The 8,895-nt window shown below is 39.1% G+C and overlaps 1 protein-coding gene across 17 annotated transcripts in view; it reads left to right on the forward strand.

The window, feature by feature from the left end:
• Positions 1–8,895, forward strand: part of LOC102376114 (protein SSUH2 homolog) — a 93,817-nt gene that overhangs the window by 9,050 nt on the left and 75,872 nt on the right. For 9 of the 17 annotated variants that reach the window (XR_003094212.1, XR_003094211.1, XM_025204759.1 and 6 more), the window contains exons 2-4: positions 3,250–3,345; positions 4,793–4,874; positions 7,232–7,361. Coding sequence is in view for 15 of the 17 variants with exons in the window: in XM_025204759.1 (XP_025060544.1) it covers positions 3,250–3,345; positions 4,793–4,874; positions 7,232–7,361 (308 nt within the window). In the remaining 2 variants the exon portion in view is untranslated. Of the gene's footprint in view, positions 1–3,070; positions 3,162–3,249; positions 3,346–4,792; positions 4,875–7,231; positions 7,362–8,895 lie in introns of all 17 variants that reach the window. The other 8 variants (XM_025204761.1, XM_025204760.1, XM_025204766.1 and 5 more) reach the window with 5 other exon arrangements.

Below are 8,895 nucleotides of genomic sequence, written 5' to 3' on the forward strand. Positions count from 1 at the left end.
TTGGGGGATGGGGGAGTGGGCAGGGCCATTGAGCTGGCCGTGTGTTTCAGCACCAGGGCGAGGGCCAACTGTAGAGATGCTCTGGTAGCCAGAGTGTCTCCATGGAGGACCCAGCCTCCGGTTGCCTCAGGGCACGGCCTGGGACTGTGCGCTGCCCCGCTTTTTAAAACTTTGTTTTTTTTAGACCCCTGCAAATCCAGGGGTCTAATTTTCTCCCCGCACTGCAAGTTTGCATCTCAGGGAACATTTTTTCATTCCCACATGTGCCTCTTGACCCGCCTCAAATGGGTTTGAGGCGGGGCAAGAGGTACGTGCGCGTTCGTCTGGACGTGCCCAAAGGGGTCAAAGCTGTTATATTCCACACGTTGCTTTTGATATTGCCTCAATTCTTGATAAGTGGTGCACTTTCTATTCTTTTCTAGTGGTGCCATAGCTACGTGTAGTAGGTGATTGTACTAGTTACTTACTGCATGTACATACTAGCAGACTGTATTCTAAGAGAACAGACTAATCTTTGTAAAGCATATTTAATTTCCTAAAGAAGCCAAAGTCCTACAACTTTAAAATGCATGCCTACATTTTATTGTAATAATTTGATAAATTCATATTGATTTATACCTAGACTGATTTCTTCAAGGTATCATGACATAAGTCTCATTACTATGTCTTATGCATTGGTGAAATGGGCAGGTGTTTATAGACCACTTCATAATAGACAGACGTGTAAGTACAGATGTTAAGAAAATTAACTTACTTGAAGAAATTACTGCCAGGTCAGATGATCAGAGGCCATATTTCTGGCTCTGCCATTGACCTACGATGTGGCTTCTGGCATATGACTTCTCTTTTTTGCACCTTCATTTCCATTCTCCTCCTTTGTCTTGTTTCTTGCAAAAGCTCTGGAAGAGACATTATTATTTTTATCATGAATTTGTATAGCACCTGGCGCACAGTCTCCAAATTAAATTAAATGCTTGAGTTTTACTATACCATTAGTAACACTTTTGTAATTAGATATCGGGCCTCTGGACCTGGAGTCAGATAGCTACTGGTCCTCCACTTCTTTAGTTTTCAGCAGATAATTTAACGTCCATTTCACAGAGATGGATAAATCCTTAAAGCATTTATCTGTCTCCTGAGGCTGGACATTGGAAGTGGAGATAAAATAGGAGAGGGTCAGAATTACTTCTGATCTTGAATTTGCCAAATTTTAGAAATCCATAATAGATTAGTATAACCTGTGATCTTAGATACTAGTCTACTCCATGATCAATTGAAATGCTTTGCTAGTAAGGTCTCTTGTTTGCTCTGGACAGGACCAAATAATTATACTGAAAGCATCTTATTGATTGCTTTTGACAGAAAGCATCCTATAGTGCTTATCACTCACCATTAAGCCAATATCTTTGCTCCATCAGTACAAGGACAACCTTGCCTTCTAATGTGCAGGAAATGTGGCATTGCAACTGAAGCATGTAGTTTCTCATTTTTGTAGGTTAAATAATGGAGAGATTAATTTAGCCTCCCTGAAGAACTGAGAATGCTCTCAGAAGAGAAGTCTAGTAAATCAAATTGATGGATGACTGCTCTGAGCCATACTTTTTAGAGTTCAGATTGTACATGAGCATTTCCTGGCTCTTCCACATGGGCCTCTCTCTCTCTTTATTTTCCCTTCCTTTTTACAAATTGCATTTTCCTAGCAGGGCAAACCAAACTAACATGATGATAAAGGTGGCTGCATGGAAGCTTTTGAATAAGAAGGATTGTTTCTGCTTTAAAATCACAAAACCAATTGTTATAACTCAATTAGGGCTCAGTATTTTTAGAGAAGAGCCTAAACAGACAAAACAACTGGCATCCCAAGATTAGGATTAAAACAAACTTTTAGAGATGGCAACAGCTAATTACCTGAGCTAACATTAATAAAAACAAAAGCCTCCAGTTTGAAGCTAATAGATTTGGATTGACATTTTTTATGGTCATTACATGTTTAACTTCCTTCAGTGACTGTAATTCTCAGCAACATTTTCTCACCCAAAAAGTGAAGTCCAATTTCTGGATGTTAGTCACGTACCACTGTAATACTTTACAAACCTCTTTACACATGAGAAGTTTATGAAGACTAGTTGCATATGTATCTTCAGAATCAGAGTATAAATAAAAGCTTTTATTCTGCCTAAAATGTTAAATCAGCCCTCACTTCCCTAAGAAAATATTGCCAAAGACTGATAACACAATTCACTAATTTGTCCAATTCTTTCAGTTATATATTACTATTATATTACTAGCATATTGTTTTTTTAAAGTCTTATTTGCAACTGATGTGGGAAACGCCTTGAATAGAAAAAAACTTTGCTTCTATATAGTATCTTTCATTCAAGGATTTCAAAGGGTTTTGTAGTAATAATAATAATAATAATAATAATAATGGAATACAGGCATTATTAGGCCCCTCTCCAAATGGGGATATTAAGAGGTAGAGTCAGATGATCCAGACAATTGTAGTGCCTACACAATGCAATCCTGGTTCAAAGCCTCTTCAGTGTCATGGTATTGCAAACAACATACAATTTCCCCAAGATCAAAGAGTCAGTGGAACAGACAGGAATAGATCCCAGGATTCCTGAAACCTATCCCCCATCTCCTACAACTAGACAGGTATAATTTGCCAAAACTGAATTTATTATCTAAGCCCATTATCCTGCTGGTGTGAAGTGTTGGAGGGGAGACTATGGCTAGGTACAGACATTCAAAAGCCCAAGGCAGAATCGATTCGAGTTGCATGGTTTTCTGTAAGTGGTGTAGTTTAGATTGGTAGTGAACAGAACACACATTTGCCCTGGGGAGGGGAAAGGGGGGGAAGGGAGCAAATCTTATATTGGGTTCCTCCATTTCTAAACCAGCCTGTGTGCCGAACTTCTGTTCTGTTATGGGTATAGACCGGTTTCCAATCACTTATAGTGGTAAAAGTGTAATGTCTGGACCTGGCCAATTTAAGTGTGCTCTTTTCCTTGCTAGATTGAACCCTTCTTTATAGGCAAAAATTAACTTTAGTATTACTTCATTACAGTATGGAGACTGAGATCATATGAGACCAAGCAAGGTGAAGTCATCAAGAGGAAAAAGGGACAATTCCATTTAAATTCCCACCAAAATGAGATGTCAGTACTTGGAATTGCTAAGGATGTTTGCCCTTGTACTAGTGATTCTTTCATTGAATTGTCACTACTTGTTGCTTGTTTCTGACAGCCATTCTGGACTTGGAAACTGAGCCTGAAAGCCTATTAACACTGTCTATTGATCTGCAACAACTGGATGGACACGAATGGACTCTTCAAGACAGGGGTATCTATGCAATACTTACAGTTTCTCTCCTAGTACAATTTGCATTTTAATTTGTTTCTATGGAAACGAGGGACTAACAGCAACAGCCTAATTTGGCAGGTGTTACATAGGCTCCTCCATAGTTCCCACCCCTGAGTCTCAACTTTGAGTACTGCAGTAGGCCTAGTTTCATACCAGGCCTCATTCACCTCTGTATTATTCTAGTTTTGTGTTACTGGAACTCAACTAAAATGGATGGGGTCTCAACAGGTGAGACTGGCGAAATTCCTGGAGCAATTCAGTGATCACTCAGGGTGCCTATACACAAGCATGGAGGTTGCTCTGGCACGCTATAATTACAGCACAGAGGCTGCTCCAATGCAATTAGTAGAGTCTGCTGGGTTCAGCCAGCCTCTGCATCTCATGTATCAGTGTCCCCACTATTCAAAATGGTGGCAGGGGCACTTTATCTAAAGCTGGTTCAATGAGCTGTAGATAAAGTGCCCCCGCCACCATTTTGAAGAGCGGGGATGCTGATACAGGAGATGCTCCGGGCACTTTAATTAGAGTGGTTCTCAGAGCCGCTCTAATTAAGGCCCCCCCCACTCCAAGCATGTGTATAGACACCCTCTGGCACCAACCTGAAATACTGTACTTCATAATTTGTCAACAACTAAAAGCTTAAATGGAAATACCATGTTGTTTTCTCACATACAGCACACACAATTTTAAAAAATAGTTGCTGGAAATTGGAGTGTGCATTATATTCCAGGAAATACAGTAAAAACCATTACCTCCTTCCTCCATCTCATACTGGCCAAAAGTGAAGTCTGCATGTGATTCCCAGGGAGCAGAACAATGAGCAAGCTTGGCTTTCTAGCTGCCATGACTCCATTACTTAATACAGGGAAAGACAGTTTTTTCCTTCATTCATTTTTTCAAAAACAAGGGCACATTTGCATGCAAGAAATTGCAGTATTTAAATACAGACTATAAATCAATATTTTAAAAATGTATTTGCAGTATTTAAATACAGACTATAAATTATTCACCTAATTTATTTTAATTTTTGATACTTCTGCAGTGATATTTATTGGCCATGGTATAACAGAATTGTTGTAGTTCTGGGGAAAAAGGCTGCTGTATTTGAAACCCTGTTCTGATTGAAGGTAGAAATACTAGTAATCTCATGAGAGAGTCCGCTCAGGAGATATTGAGTAACAGCCTCTGCTTGTATTAGCTGGTAGAGATTTGCAGAATTCACTGGAACTTTGATTTTCACTAACAAAAAATAAAGTCCACCAACCCTAGTTTGTGGACTTCGAATAAACAGCTAGATTTCCATCAGCTTATTCAAATGTTATGCCCTGTGAACATTCGCCTCTCATCAATTCATAAACGATCTCTCTAAAATAAAAGATTTTACTTTTGCATTTTAGAGTAGTTTAATTTCTACTGTCTCATTTAGAAGAAAGAAGATTTCCACCACCTTCAGACTTCTTGGGAGACCTTGGCGAACAGAGAAACAGACCCATGCCCCTAGAACACAGGTGCGATGCTTTTCTTACTTTACCTTTCCTTGTGTATCGGCACGAAAGTGGTGGAGTGTCACATCTGACAGACCTTTCATGCAGGATAGGTTCATCGGTGCGTATTCAGCATGACAGTAGGGCCTTACTCTCCTTATTAGGACTTTCTAGACCTCTGAATGCTGGAAGTTGGAAGTGGCAGGGGTCTGATCAGTCTGGATAGGCCCTGCATAAATATACTTCCCTCTAGCATCTACTCTTTGCCAGTCCGAGACGGAGGGTAGTGTTCTGTCTTATGTTTTTAATTAGCTTTACGAAGTCCCAACTGAGATTGGTTCCGACATTTATGCCAGTTGCTTTACAAACACATTGTGAGAGACGGTCCCTGCCCTTGTAATCAAAATGGACTAGGAGAGACAAAGGATGGAAGAAGGGAAGAAGTATCCTCCCTGTTTTATGGTCATGGAACCAAAGCACAGAAAAACTGAAGGACTTGCTTCAGGTCAGAAAAGTCTGGGGCAGAGCTAGGAAAAGAAACCTTGTCTCATGGGTCTCCTCCAGTGCCTTAGCTACAGACCAGTTTTCTTATCCAGGATTCCTGGACTTACTCAGAGGCTGAATTGAACAACACATATATGATGCAGTCCCTTGACATTTTTCTTGTGAGACTTAAATGGGACAGCGGACTTGGGGTACCCTTCTGAATCATGTGTTCATCCTACAGTCCTGGGTACTAAATATATACCCTTCAGTTTTTGAACCCGAAAGCTTGCTTAATAACTTTTCTCCAACTATTTGGGTTGGTCTAATAAAAGATATCAAATTCACCCAAGGAATCTTGTCTGCCTGTACCCTTCAGCTGATTTCCGCCCCCCCCCTTTTTTTTCAAGAAGTCTTTTTACCCCCCCAATATTTTTTTTTAAACTGCAACATAAAAAATGAAGCAGCATTTTAACAAATCAAATATCATGCAGGGAGAGATTCTTACTAGCTATTCTCATCCAAAAAAAACCTTAGTGTGTCCAGTGAAATTAAGTTATGCAGTCTTTATGTAAGGGAAAAACTGTCTCCAGAGCATTATGAACTGCCTGCATGTCTTTTAAACATAGTTTTAAAATGATAGAAAAGGTATTAAGCAAACAGAAGAGTGTTGATATGATGGTTGCCTTCTAATGAGAGTTTAGCAAAGCACACATTTGATCTAAACAAAAAGGCACCTAGAGACCGAGGAATATTATCTAAGAGCAGATGTGTTTTATATTTCCTTTGGATATGTTGAAACCAGGGATAATTTATTAGTCCCCAGCCTGTAATCACAGTGTCATGGATGTTCCAGACATTGTTGTTACTGATTGCAAGCCCTGCAGGGGTAATTTATCATGTCAAAAATTATCTGGATGCCCTAAAAAGCAGTCATTTGTGCTCTCTGATACCTGCCCTGTGGCATCCAAATATTTGTATGATTTGTGATTACTGGCTTTTTCTTTTCATTGAGGAAAACTTAGACAGCCTAATTGAAACTGTCACCATATCCGACGGTGAAAATTCTTAAAAAAATATCGTCAGGGACCATAATGGAGCATTTGCAGAACTTACTTGCCATGGGGGATTTAGTCAGCAGGGATGGTTCATGGATGAATTGCTTAAATGTTCTTCAAAAAAGTAAAGTTGAACAACATCCCCTCTATTGGAATCTGCTGTACAACATTGTAATACATCTTTCCAAGACCATCTTTACATCACAGAGATGAATGATGGGATAAAGCCATATATTACAGAGGGGGCATTTAGAACCCAAGCCTGCACCACTAAGTCAATGTGAATTATAAGACTGTCTTCAAAGGGAGCAGACTCAGTGTTTCAAGGGTCAGTTGTTATCTGTACAATGATTTTATTCATATTCTATTTCAGGTCCATGGGTAAGAGTGCACTGTTACATTTCTAGGAGGCCGCTTTGTGAGCAGAACGTTAAAAGTGACGCGCTGTGCTCTCTTCACGGGCAATTTAGTCTTCTAATACTTGATTTCTTTGGAATCTCAGTTCTGCTTTATCTCAAACAATAATATTTGAGGTTAGGATTCATGCACAAAGTTTTGCTTTAAAACCAGTCTCTACAAAAGTGATCAAAATAGGATATTTTATTTTTTTCACAATGACAGTAATCATGTAATTTATAAAAAAAGGCCTTATTTTTTGTAATTAAAAAGATGCGGCTGCTAGCAGTGATTCATGTCAAAGATCTGGGTACTCTCACATGGGCCTATTCCTCTCGTGCTTATTCTCTTGCGGTGAGTTAAAGGTGCTAAACTGTGCTGGCTACTTCTTTAAAAAGGTTAAACAGTGAGCAATTTAATAATTGTTTTAATGTTAATCCTCAGGATTCCCACAATGACAGAAGACGTGGCTAGAAATGCCCTCGTTAGCTTTGTTAATTCCAAGTGTTGCTATGGTAATAAAGCTGCAGGAGAACTGGTCATTCAGGATTTGAGGCAGCTGACTTTATACCGAGTGAGTATATCCATATCTGATACTTACTGGGACATTTCTGGTTCTGTCACTTGTATCAGTGACACTGGTCTGTGAAGAATTATCTATTCATTAAATGAAATGGATTTCATTCCTTTGAAAGGGAGGGGGGAAAAAACCCACTGTACGGATAATTGCAGGTTTTACAAGCAAACATGTTCATCTTTCTCTCCAGTATAGAATATGTACAATGTCTAAAGATGGCAAAATATCTGAAAAGTTTTCTCTTCTTTTTAAGACTGTGGTTTTGGTCTCGCACATGACCTCCATAGAAAATGACTGTTTTTTCCTAAGCAAAGCTATAGGTACTTGTTGAGTGTACATGAATGTGTTTCAGAGTACAGGGCCTCCTGTGATTTATGGATGATGGCCCATTTCACTTTTTAAGACCTGTTCAGTGGGATTTGTTCAATAGAACAAAAAACTCGAGCTGTGAGTGCTAATATATCAAGTACCACTGACTTGTGTATCTTCTTTTAAGAGTCTCCAACATCCAAAATGCCACGGTAGCTAAAATGCTTTTGTTCTTAATAGTACTCACTGAAAATAATGCATATTAAACATTTAGCCCTTTTTCTTTTCACTTTGCAAATGACTTAGGAAATACCCTAATTTTTTTTTTTGTGAAAGCCCCTATCACTTCTATTCACTAAATACTCAAAGCACATCCAGAAATAAATCTCTCAATCACAAGAGGGTAAGGATAGGGAATGACAATGTGGAAAAAGGAGAAAAACATAAATATTTAGGAACAACAGTCACTGAAGAGCATCAAATAACTGAAGAAATCAAGGCAAGGATTTACAGTACTAATATATATAAACCTTAAAATCTAGCTTTATAGTACAATTGTTCAACCTGCCCTTTTATACAGGGGTGAATCCTGGATGCTGACAAAGGAAAATGGAAATAGTTGGTGCAGTACAAGAAAACAGAATGCAAAGAGACAAATTAATCAAGAGCTGTTTGGACCTTTACGAAAGGCCTCATGTCTTGAGCAAAATAAAAGCTCAGAGACTGAAATGAATAGGGAACTGATGGTAGAAGGCAAGCGAGGCAGAATTTGGAAGCTGAGGTTAAGGGTATCAGCCCTCGAGGCAGGCCAAGGCAATGATGGAAAGATAACAAAAACTGATCTGGAAGGGATTGGCAAGGATGCAACATGGCGGAAGGATATTGCGCAAGATAGGAGAAGATGAAAGGCTGTAGTTAAGTTGTAGCCCCCCCGCAAATCCTGTGTGGCTAGAGACAGAGGAATACTCGAGATGAAAAATTTCTATCTTGTAGTTCTTGTATTGCATAGCTGTTCATCTAAGACGTGCTGTATTGTACCTACGCCTTGATTAGTTTTCTGGAAAGAATCCTAATAGATCAGTCATAAATTCTGAATATACCTTTTCTAAGTTCTTTTAGATCTATATCAATTTACATTAACGTTTGTTCAACTTTTGAGGTCCGCCAACATTTTCACAAAAGCCTCATGGCTAACTGGAATATTCTGAATAAAAGCCACCCC

Source organism: Alligator sinensis, unplaced genomic scaffold, assembly GCF_000455745.1.
Source record: "Alligator sinensis unplaced genomic scaffold, ASM45574v1 scaffold451_1, whole genome shotgun sequence".
NCBI lineage: Eukaryota > Metazoa > Chordata > Crocodylia > Alligatoridae > Alligator > Alligator sinensis.